The sequence below is a fragment of the Salvelinus sp. IW2-2015 genome, linkage group LG8 (assembly GCF_002910315.2).
Source record: "Salvelinus sp. IW2-2015 linkage group LG8, ASM291031v2, whole genome shotgun sequence".
NCBI classification, from domain to species: Eukaryota; Metazoa; Chordata; class Actinopteri; order Salmoniformes; family Salmonidae; genus Salvelinus; species Salvelinus sp. IW2-2015.
In genome coordinates, this window is record NC_036848.1 from 48783250 (window position 1) to 48796392 (window position 13143).

Sequence of the window (13143 nt, forward strand, 5' to 3'; positions counted from 1 at the left end):
CGTGGTGAGGCATGAGCGATGGTGAAGATATATATGAGGTTAAACACGACGGGACGAGAGGAAGAGAGAGGAGAGAGAAAGAGAAGAGAGAGTGGAAGAGAGAAGAGGAAGGAGATAGAAGAAAGAGGAAGAGAGAGAGGAACAAGAGAAGAGAGAGGAAGGATGAAAGAGAGATGAGGAAGAGAGAGAGAGAGAGAGAGAGAGAGGAAGAGAGAGAGGAAAAGAGAGAGAGAGAAGAGAGAAGAAAGCATGAGAGAGAGAGAGGAGGAGAGAGAGAGAGGAGGAGGAAGAGAGAGGAATAGAGAGAGAGGAAGAGGAAGAGAGAGTGGAAGAGAGAGAGAGAGAGAGGAAGAGAGAGAGAGAGAGAGAGAGAGAGAGAGAGACGCAGAGAGAGAGAGAGAAAGAGAGAGAGAGAGAGAGGAAGCAGGAGGACAAGAGAGAGAGGAGAGAGAGGAATAGAGAGAGAGAGAGCGATAGAAAGAGAGAGCAGAGAGAGAGAGACGGAAGAGAGAAAGACCTACCAGTCTGCCTTGATCCCAATACATAATTGTACATGTATAAGCACAAATATAACGAACCCACCATATGATTTAGTAATGATTATTATTCTATAGTTATAGTGGGACAGTTACAGAGGTCATCACTCATTCATTAACTCATTCAGTCACTCACTCATTCAGTCACTCACACATTCAGTTACTCCATTCAGTCAGTCACTCATTCAGTCACTTCATTCAGTCACCGACTCATTCAGACACTCATTCACGGACTTCACTCATCAGTCACCTCACTCATTCAGTCACTCATTAAATTCAGGATCCACTCATTCAGTCACGCCACTCTTTCCAGTCACTCACCTCATTCAGTCACGCAGTGCTGCTTAGTGTAGCAGAGACACGCTTAAGATGTGCGGGCTGTCCTCATAGGATAACCTTTTTGGTTGCAGGTAAGAACCCTTTTGGTTTCCATGTAGAACCCTCTGTGTCTAAAGTTTCAACATGGAACCATAAAGGGTTCTTCAAAAGGCTTTTCCTATGGGGACATTTTAGGTTTTAGATGGCACCCTTTTTTTCTAAGACTGTACAACAGGAAGCTATGAAGATGAGTCATGGACAGTGTGTTTCTGTCTGCACTCTATGTCTGTATGACTATGTGTGTGGTGTTGTGTGTGGTGTGTGTGTGTTGTGGTGTGTGTGTGTGTGTGTGTGTGTATATATTTTAGGCACAATGCCATCTCAAAGCTAGTCCAAGCGTTCAACAGACACACACTGACCAAGACCCCGATATTTCTTACACAAATAGATTTGTTTTGCAGCGTTGTGTTTAAAGGTCAATACTACTAACAGAGATAAGTTATTTCCCTGACAGGCACACACACACACACACACACACACACACACACACACACACACACACACACACACACACACACCACACACACACACACACACACGCACACACACACACGCACACACACACACAGTGTCTCCTTGGTCTCACGACTGGGTGTCCACTCATATCGATTGAGTCCTAACAAAGTGCCTAAATCCTTGTATGTCTCTCAAGAGAATAGTGTGTGTATCTGTGTCTGTGTGTCTGTGCTTCGGTCCTCTACAATTCCATGAACTAGAAGATGTGCCATGAATGCTTCACTTATCAGAGATGTTGGAGTCTGTTACAGCACAGTAAGTGTATAAAGGTTGAGTGGAGTCAAGAGTCTTGGCTAGATCAGCTTCTGTCCTCGAGTGGAACTGGCACACTGTGTGCATTTGTCTGTACTCCCATTCATATACTGAACAAACAAATAAACACAGCATGCAACAATTTAAAGATTTTACTGAGTTACAGTAAAGGAAATCAGTCAATTGAAATGAATTCATTAGGCCCTAATCTATGGATTTCACATGACTGGGCAGGGGCACAGGCATGGTTGGGCCTGGAAGGGCATAGGCCCACCCACTTGGGAGCCAGGATATTACGGATAAAAATACTCCTCAGTTTCATCAGATGTCTGGGTGGCTGGTCTCAGACTATCTCGCAGGTGAAGAAGCCAGATGTGGAGGTCCTGGGCTATCGTTGTTACACTTGGTCTGGGGTTGTGAGGCCAGTTGGACGTACTGCCAAATTCTCTAAAACGATGTAGGAGGCGGCTTATTTTAGAGAATTTACGTTCAATTCTCTTGCAACAGCTCTGGTGGATATTTCTGCAGTCAGCATGCCAATTGCACAATCCCTCAAAACTTGAGACATCTGTGGCATTGTGTTGTGTGACAATACTGCACATTTTAGAGTGGCCTTTTATTGCCCCCAAAACAAGGTGCACATGTGTAATGATCAGGCTGTTTATTCAGCTCTTTGATATGCCACACCTGTCAGGTGGATGGATTATCTTGGCAAAGGAAAAATGTTCACTAACAAGGACGTAAACAAATTTGTACTCAACATTTTTGAGAAATACGTTTTTTGTGCATATGGAATTTTTCTGCAATCTTTTATTTCAGCTCATGAAACATGGGACCAACACTTTACATGTTGCATTTATATTTTTGTTCAGTATATTTGACAAGCATGTAAGACACTTTTTCCCTGACTACATCAAGTTTTTCTGTCATTTAACCTCTCTATACAGTCCTAACAGGAAGACAATGCACCACTTTGTACTGTACATCCTAAACAATTACACAATCACCATCCAATCAGACCTCTGCTTATAGCGCCACGTACACAGCAGGCCATGCAGAAAGACAATCCTCAAAAGGATAGAAAATAAAGGAAGGAACGAGACTTAGACATGGATAAGAAATAGACAGAGGGTGGTGGAGAGGAGAGAGCAGGGGAGGCCGAGGACAGAGTCCCCCAACCACGCAACACAATCACCACTGTTGATATAATATTGACATGGCACTAATGGCCTTAGCTCTCAGGCTGACTGGGCGGTGTGGCGGCCGGTGTGTGTGTGTTGCGTGGTTGGGGGACTCTGTCCTCGGGGTAGCGAGGCGAGGCGGAGATCGCGTGGATGGTCTGGCCATACCCACTACCCAACCCTCTACCCTTCACACCCACGTTAGACTGAAACAGCTACAAAACACACACACACCAACACACACACACACCACACACACACACACACACACACACACCACACAACACACACACACACACACACACACACACACACACACCGTCCGATTTGTCTGTATGTGTTAAGTTCAGACACTCGACCACCACAACGCTTAACTTCCTCAGAAGGACTAGACTACATGGAAGCTTTAGTGACATATACAGACACACACTCCATACACGCATGCACAGACAGACAAAAAAAATGCTTCCCCCCTCTTTCAGTGACCAGGTTAGAACATGGCTGGTGGTTAGATCGTGCTTCTCTGGATTACATGGTGAGGTGTGATGGGAACAGGAACAGCTAAAGGAAAAGCCACTCTCTCCTCAGTGACAGTGGAAAGGGTTTCATGGAAATTGGACTTCCTTTGGAGAGACTTAAAGTCATTACATGCAATCTCCCACCAGCGATGCACAGCATCCGAAACAGGCCTCACAATACAAGTGTCAATTAGGAGCTTTTCATTGGCCAGGTTGTCCGATGAGTGGGCAAGGGAGAGGAGAAAGGGGAGAGGGAATGCATCCCAAATGGCACCCTATTCCCTACAAAGTGCACTACTTTTGACTAGAACCCTATGGGACTTTGCCACAGAGGTTTGTGGGTAACCACATCACTGTACTTTTCCGGTTCTTTCTTTCCATGGTGAAAGACAGAGAAGAAGAGAGAGGAGACACTTAGTCTTAATAGGCTGGCTCCCTGCTGCTCTGAGTTCATCCCAAATGGCACCCTATTCCCTACATAGTGCACTACTTTAGAACATAGCCCTATGGGACTGGGTCAAAAGTAGTGCACTGCATAGGGAATATGGTGCCATTGGGGACGTCTACTCTCTCTTTGTCGCTGTCCACCTCAGTGGAAGGAATGGAAAGCCATTTTACTGTGGCCTTGACCTCCACATCTCCACTCTGCTGGGGTGACTCAAATGATGGGTTCTGGAGTGTCTGTGCGTGTGTGCGTGTGTGTGTGCGTGTGTGTCTGTGCGTGTGTGTGTGTGTGTGCGTGTGTGCGTGTGTGTGTGTGTGTGCGTGCGTGGGTGCGTGTGTGTGTGTGTGCAGAGTGAGGCTCCGAGTGTGCCAGCCAACCAGTCAGCCCTCCCAACCAGTCAACTGAATTACTTCTCTATGGTAAAGCCTAGTTGCCCCTCGTTGGAAAACCCAGACTGTGAAATGAACAATTTCTGTCCACAGCAGGTGTCTCTCAGCATGATAACCTAACGATGTGTTAGACTGAACGAAGACTGTTATGACACTTATTTGACTTTGTTTCATATTGAACAAAGACTAAAGCAAGGTAACACAAGACACTTACGTAGCTTTCCTTCCGACATTACCCAATCATCTTCCTTCTACCTTCTATTACTGAACGTGTACAATCTGGAAGAGAGAAGAGCGGTAGCCTAGCGTTTAGAACGTTGGGACAGTAACTGGAATGTCACTGGTTCGAATCCCCGAGCCAACTAGGGGAAAAATCTGTCCATGTGCCCTTGAGCAAGACTCTTAACCCTAATTGCTTCTGTAAGACACTGGATAAGAGCATTTGCTAAATGCCTAAAATGTAAATGTAATGAGGAGCTAATGGAGAGTGTTAGAGATAGGCTCTATCTTTACCCCCAATGACTGGGCCAGACCCCCAAATGAGAACCTACCCCATGAGTCGTCTCCATGGCATTGGCCCCCTGTGTCTTCCTATCGATTCACATTACTGCACTGCTTAAAGTGAAGCGATGATCATTGTTTGCGTCCCAATTGGCACCCTTTTCCGTATGTAGTGGACTACGTGCTCTGGTCAAAAGCAGTGCAATATATAATGTATAGGGTGTCATTTAGGATACTCATGAGGCTGAATTCCCATGTCTGATAGTGAAATGATGAGATGTTGCTATCACCACCAGATATGACATTATATCTCCCGCATCTCATGCTTTATGATTGACAGCTGCTCCACAAATATGTGTGTGTGTGTGTGCATGTACTCATATATATAAATGTGTGTGTGTGTGTGTGTGTGTGTGTGTGTGTGTGTGTGTGTGTGTGTGTGTGTGTGTGTGTGTGTGTGTGTGTGTGTGTGTGTGTGTGTGTGTGTGTGTGTGTGTGTGTGTGTGTGTGTGTGTGTGTGTGTGTGTGTGTGTGTGTGTGTGTGTGTGTGTGTGTGTGTGTGTGTGTGTATGTAGCATCATCATGCCGTACAACTCAGGATCGTGATTGGATGGGGACCAGGGACTGTGAAATGGAGTTTCTCGCCGTCTCGACGAGGCAGGGTGCGGCAGGGTGCCCATGACGACCCACCAGAGAGATCTCAGAAATGGCGCTAGTGCCGCACTCCTCGGATGAGTCCCAAATGGCACTCTATTCCCTTTATAGAGCATTACTTTTGACCAGTGCCTGTTGGGATACCCTGTGGATCCTGGTCAAAAGCAGTGCACTAGAGAATAGGGTGCCATTTGTGACGCATATCTCCTTCTCCTCAAATACTTTTTGGCTTCATCGTAAATGGCTGCTCTGCATCTCAGCTTATGCAAATGAACCTTGTAAAAATGTTGTTTCCCACTGATATACTTCTATTGTTCTTTCATTCCTCTCTCTCGCTTTCACTCATTCACTAATTATATATTTATTTCTCATTCTTTCTCTCTCTGGTAACAATTTATTTGGTTAGTCCATCCTCTACAGACTATCTACAGACTATTAGTAACATTTCAACTAACTATCTGCTACCCCAAATCCTAGCTCTAACCCTAATCCTAACCTAACCTTACTCTAAACTTCAAGTTTCAAGTATTTTTATGGCACGTGGACAAGTACAGTGAAATGCATGTTTCCAAGCTCTAACCCCAATAATGCAGTAATCAATAAGAATGTAAAACTCAAAATAACTTAAGGTACAACAAAAACACATGAGGAAGTAAGTAACCATACTACATACAGGGTCAGTTCCAGTACCATATTTACAGTGTGCAGGGATACTGGAGCGATAGAGGTAGATATGTACAATATAGGGTTAGGTGACTAGGCATGCCAGATATAGATACAGAGTAGCAGCAGGTATAATGATGATTGTATTGAGTGGGTGTGTGTGTGTGTGTGTGTGTGTGTGTGTGTGTGGTGTGTGTGTGTGTGTTGTGTGTGTGTGTGTGTGTGTGTGTGGTGTGGTGTGTGTGTGTGTGTGTGTGTGTGGTGTGTGTGTGTGTGTGTGTGTGTGTGTGTGTGTTGTGGAGTCACTATAAATGTATGTGCATATTATGTGTTTGTGAGCAAATGATGGAGTGAGTGTTTATGTGTGTGAGTCTGTGTGTGTGTGTTAGAGTGTCAGTGTGCTTGAGTGTGTAGGGCCCTGTGAGTGTGTAGGGCCCTGTGAGTGTATAGGGCCCTGTAGTGTGTAGGCCCTGGTGAGTGGGTGTAGGGCCCTGTGAGTGTGTAGGCCTGTATGTGAGCTGTGAGTGTTAGGCCCTGTGAGTGTGCACAGACACAGTGCAAAACAAAAAAAAGTTAATACAAGGTAAATTCAGATAGTCCGTGTAGCCATTCTGTTTCTGTTTAGTTAGCTATTCAGCAGTCGTATGGCTTGGGATAGAAGCTTCAGGAGCCTGTTGGTGTCAGACTTGATGCACCAGTACGCTTGCCGTGCAGAAGCAGAGAACAGTCTATGGCTTGGGTAGCTGGAGTTTTAAACGATTTTCCGGGTCTTCCTTTCCTAACCCTTACCCTAACCCTAGCCTTAACCCTAACCTTACCCTTAGGGTAAAAGGTGATTCTAAAACCTAACCCTAACTCTAAACCGTAACCTTAGCAAGCAGTAGCTTATTAACAGATACTTTGTTGATAGTCTGTATCATCTGTTAAGCATCATAGATGGACTAACAGAACTACTTGAGATGCTTCAAATCCTCTCTTCTGTGAAATGACACATGCTCGCACACACACACACACATACACAGATAAGTCGCTTTCTGTTGTGTGCATGGCAATGGTGTGTGTGTGTGTGCGTGCCAGCCAGGCCCAGAGAATGAGCTCATTTACTGCTGTGGGAAAGAAATAACCAGATGTGTTGTCAGGAATGCCTCCTGTGAATAAACTGCCATCCCACTGGCTACAGGACATGCATATTGCCCCAACTAGAGGCCTCTACCTGCTGAGACTCGCACGCACACGCGACACACACACACACACACACACACACACACACACACACACACACACACACACACACACACACACACACACACACACACACACACACACACACCACACACACACACCACACACACACACACACACACACACACATGCTAGGATGAAGAGGAATAGATGAATGAGGGGAGAGAAAGGGAGAGGAAAGGAGAAAGAAATAGGGAGGGAGATGGAGAGGAGAGATAATGTGTTATAAAAGACTGAAAATCGAGAGAGCAAGATAACCAGAGGAGAGAACAGGAGAGATGTACATTTTGTGTAAATTTGAATGACTGTCTTGGGTAATAAATGTTTCACATCTCTTCTGACATGAGTATCCTTCTCGTGTGTTATCATGGTGGTTCAGTGGAGAGAGTGGAGGAGCGAAGGAGAGGGGCGCGCCAGCGCTGAAATCTATTAACGTCTCTTCCCTGATAACAAAAGAGAGAAGCTTCTTATCTGGTTGGCAGCTGCATGGCAGGGAATATATTACCATCTATGCTGCCCTGCTCCTCCCTCATTTTGTGTCGTCTACAGTACAGCCCTAGCTCCATCCACAGAGTGCCCCCCCCCACTCCTTCCCTCACTTACTTTTGTGTTGCTTCTCCCTCCTCCTCCATCTCTTTTTCTCTCTGTTCTCATCGTCTCCTCTCGTCTCGATCTTCTCGTCTCTTCTCTCTCTCTCTCTCTTTTACTAAAGTGCTGTTCAGCAGTTTCCTCCATTCTCCCATTACAGCGTAAACCACCACAGAGGAAATAATAACCACTGCACACTCTCCCCTTGTCCCTCGTGCATATTTTGCATAAGACAGCAGGCTATTTGGTAGAATTATTGCAAGCATTCCCACATTCTCCCAGTATTGCCGTCCCCTTCTCTCTAGGGCTTATCATTAATAAGACAGCATCCCCCCTTTCTCCTCATTCTCTAGTGATGCATTCCAAATGTCACCCCATTCCCTATATAGTGCACTAGTTTTGAGAAACCCTGATGAAAAGTAGTGCACTAGGAAATAGGGTGCCATTTGAGATGCAGAAACAGTCTTTATTATGAGTAAGCACCTTCCCAAATGTCCATTCAGTCACGCCTCATAGCTCTCACCTCATAATACATGTTATGTTCTTTTGACATGTTGTGTAATGCCACATCAAATCTACTGGTGGGAGAAATGAAAGAGTGAAACAATCCAAAGCAGCAATGAGCTGCGTCCAGGCCACCAGGCCTCTATTGATTTCAGGTAAATTCCCGCTGAGTCCTCCAGGCCTCTATTGCTGTCAGGTAAATTCCTGCTGTGTCTTCCAGGCCTATATTGCTGTCAGGTAAATTCCTGCTTTGTCCAGGCCTATATTGCTGTCAGTTCAATTCCTGCTGTGTCCTCCAGGCCTCTATTGCTGTCAGGTAAAGTGCTGCACACAGTGGATAATAGCATTTTCCTTTTGTATTGCCAGAGTCCACAGTAATATAATAATTGCCAATGAGTTGTCAAACGCAGCATGTACAAGTATAGGACAGAAGTGTTCTCATTTATAGTGTCAGAGTCCACATGGAAAATAATAACTTCTAATGAAAACAGAGGTGACAGTACGGGAGAAGAAAATGGTTTCCAATGTTCCAAATGGACTTGTTCATTGTTGCCACCATGACGATGACAACACTTACCTTTAGTCAACTCTTCTGGCACAATGGCTACTCAGTCAAGATACAATATATATGTAATTCAACGTTTGGAACTCAATGTATGGAACTTGATGTATGCAACGTGGAATTTATAGCAAGCTTTTAGCGAAGGCAGACTTGAAGTGTGTTTTGCGTGGGTGTACAACAAAAGATGTCACAAAGGACAAAATACATTCCTATATAGGTTGCAGTGTACATTACAGTATGCATGTAAGTACATATGCAGGATCTTAATTTAAAATATGTAGTGTTATAACATTTAAAAAGGCTTTCAACTTTGAAATTTCAGACTTGATTTTCCCTTATAAAAAATGTATCAACCCCTACAAACATCTCCATTAATTATAATCCACATAATAATGCACATTTCCTGATGATGAATGATTATTTTCCTGCTGTAGCAAACTGGCTCAAATTAAGATCCTACACCTGTATGGCTAAGATCCACCTCTCTTGGAGGGAGGCACAAATGTGTACAACATGTCACCAAGGACAGGAATAAGTTGAGGTAGTTCATTGAGTGTCTGTATCAATGACTCAATGGGGACAGACACGATTATGTAATGAAGTACATAGAAAGCAGCAAACATGTGTTCCAAATATCTGGTTCCGATGGGTGTGTTTTAATGTTAGTAGTGACAGTTCTGTAACACTAAACATGTCTGCCAAATGACCATATGATTATACATGGACGTGTGTGTATACATACAGTACCTGGCAAAACTTAGGACACACCTACTCATTCAAGGGTTTTTCTATATCTTTACTATTTCCTACATTGTAAATGAATAACGAAGACATCAAACTATGAATGTAGTAACCAAAAAAGTGTGAAACAAATCAAAATATATTTTATATTTGAGATTCTTCAAAGTAGCCACCCTTTGCCTTGATGACAGTGTTGTACAGTCTTGGCATTCTCTCAATCAGCTTCACCTGGAATGCTTTCCCAACAGTCTTGAAGGAGTTTCCACATATGCTGAGCATTTGTTGGCTGCTTTTTCTTCACTCTGCGGTCCAAGTCATCCCAAACCATCTCAATTGGTTTGAGGTCAAGTGATTGTGGAGGCCAGGTCATCCGATGCAGCAGTCCATCACTCTCCTTCTTGGTCAAATATCCCTTACATAGCCTGGAGGTGTGTTTTGGGTCATTGTCCTGTTGAAAAACAAATGATAGCCCCACCAAGCGCAAGATGGGATGGCATATCACCGCAGAATGCTGTGGTAGCCATGCTGGTTAGGTGAGCCTTGAATTCTAAATAAATCACTGACAGTGTCACCAGCAAAGCACCCACACCGTCACACCTCTTCCTTCATACTTCATTGTGGGAACCACACATGCGGAGAGCATCTGTTCACCTACTCTGTGTTTCACAGATTTCCACCGTTCTAATGTCCATTGCTTGTGTTTCTTGGCCCAACCAAGTCTCTTCTTCTTATTAGTGTCCTTTAGTAGTTGTTTCTTTGCAGCAATTCGACCATGAAGGCCTGATTCATGCAGTCTCCTCTGAACAGTTGATGTTGAGATGTGTTTGTTACTTGAACTTTGTGAAGCATTTATTTGGGCTGCAATTCTGATGCTTGTAACTCTAATGAACTTAACCTCTGCAGCAGAGGTAACTCTGGGTCTTCCTTTCCTGTGGCGGTCCTCATGAGAGCCAGTTTCATCATAGCGCTTGATGATTTTTGCGACGGCACTTGAAGAAACGTTGAAAATGTTCATCACATTTTCCGGATTGACTGACCTTCATGTCTTAAAGTAATGATGGACTGTTGTTTCTCTTTGCTTATTTTAGTTGTTCTTGTCATAATATGGACTTGGTCTTTTACCAAATAGGTCTATCTTCTGTATACCACCCCTACCTTGTCACAACACAACTGATTGGCTCAAACGCATTAAGAATGAAAGAAATTCCAGAAATGAACTTTTAACAAGGCACACCTGTTAATTGAAATGCATTCCAGGTGACTACTTCATGAAGCTGGTTGAGAGAATGCAAAGAGTGTGCACAGCTGTCATCAAGGCAAAGGGTGGCTACTTTGAATAATCTCAAATATAAAATATATTTTGATTTGTTTAACACTTTTTTGGTTACTACATGATTCCATATGTGTTATTTCATATAGAAAATAGTACATATAAAGAAAAACCCTGGAATGAGTAGGCATGTCCAAACTTTTGACTGGTACTGTACATAGGGGTAGATGTGTGTGCAATACAGTTAGATATACATTAGAAGGGTGTGTATAGGTGTGCAGTCACTTTGGATACAAGTGTCTGCTAAATGGACATATGATTATATTATTTATTAAGTAGATTGGGGTAAGGGTGTGTGTCGAAGAGTGTGTGAGCACATAGACAGGGCGGTACAGCTGTGTGTACAGTACACACAAACAGGGGGTAAGAATGTGATGTGTGTCTTACCGTCGTTGCAGAGTGGCCCTCCGAAAGAAGTCATGCTACAATCACAGCTGAACCCCTCCCACTGCTGCAGACACACACCCTGGTTTGCACACGAGTCCTCCTGGCACGTTGTACTGGGGCCTGGGCACAGGGAGGGAGGGAGGGGGAGTGGGAGGGGGGAGAGGGAAGTAAGGAAGGGGAGGGAGGGAGGGATTACTTAAAATATGTGATCAGATTTTACCAAATGTATGTGTATATATGTGATGAGATACGATTAAAAGCATAATCCAACTTCATTCTTGTAATCCATTTACCCACATACAGTATGAAACACATTTCACATACTGACAAATGACATACTGAGACAAACATACTTCTCCACTCTCTCATCGCTCCTCACACCACTAACCACTTTACACCGAAAAAACATCCCACACACACACACACACACACACACACACACACACACACACACACACAACACACACACACACACACACACACACACACACACACACACACACACACACACACACACACACACACACACACACACACACACACACACACACACACACACACACACCACACACACACACACACACACACACACACACACACACACACACACAGGAAGACACATGTACTTATACAGAGACACGGAAAACACTCATTGAACAGTCAACCAGTGAGTTTTTTAAGAGAGGTTTAAATAATATTTATGTTGCATTTACAGAGATTGTCTGTTGTTTTAGTGAGTTTTAAGGTATTCGTGCTTATTTATCCACATAGTTATTATGTTCTTACAGCCTCACCACTGTTTTTAGGAAAGAACCAACATTATTATGAAAGAAAGGGAAACCATAGCAACACATTTGATTGTTTCTTGAGTCAAAAAGAAAGAGCACCGCAGGTCAAATGTAGAAAAAGCAAGTAGCCGGTGTATCCTATCAGAAACAGAGACAGAGGAACCATTCAGAGGTTTCCATGAGGGATTAGATGTATGTTTCCGTTGGTGCATTTCTATACATGGCAAGAGAAGTCTAACACAGAGGGTAATCTAAAATCACAACTAAAGTCTCACGTAATTGGTCAGCTGCTTGATTAAGTTCTGGATCCATGCATGTTAATAGATGCTAAAACAAGGAGCGGCACCGGAACGAGGAGTTGCACCCTCTCCTTTGCAAGTTACGGGCTGAATGTTCCCTCCCCTTTCGAAATTGAGAAAGATGCTAACACCTGCGACATTGTGATTTCTCCAAATAACCAGTGATGAAAAAACCTTATACTGCTGCTTGTTAGCCTACACATCCCATTCCTTCCCGACAGATTCTACTGTACCAGTTATGGTTAAGTAGATCTGTCCACGAGAGAGTACACATAGGGTAGATAAAGTGGTAAGTAAAACAGGATCTGAGACAATCTGGGATCGGTCTCTTGTGGAGGGTCTAAAAACTTCAGTCGTCTTCAGTAATGCAAAAGAAAAGGTAAAGATCATCATCAGCAGCTATTAGCATTGAACAACAATGTCTCAGACACCGTTCTTAGCCTCTGTCTGTCAATACTGTAGGTCTGTCTGTCTGTCTTTACCTCTGTCTGTCAATACTGTAGGTCTGTCTGTCTGTCTTTACCTCTGTCTGTCAATACTGTAGGTCTGTCTGTCTGTATGTCTTTACCTCTGTCTGTCAATACTGTAGGTCTGTATGTCTGTCTGTCTTTACCTCTGTCTGTCAATACTATAGGCCTGTCTGTCTGTATGTCTTTACCTCTGTCTGTC

The 13143-nt window shown here is 43.8% G+C and overlaps 1 protein-coding gene across 1 annotated transcript in view; it reads right to left on the reverse strand.

Annotated features, from left to right (window-relative positions):
- The window catches only part of LOC111968067 (neurexin-1a-like), a 594370-nt gene that overhangs the window by 304078 nt on the left and 277149 nt on the right, over positions 1–13143 (reverse strand). Inside the window, 1 exon segment of the mRNA XM_070444976.1 lies at positions 11388–11507. Coding sequence (XP_070301077.1) covers positions 11388–11507 — 120 coding nt within the window.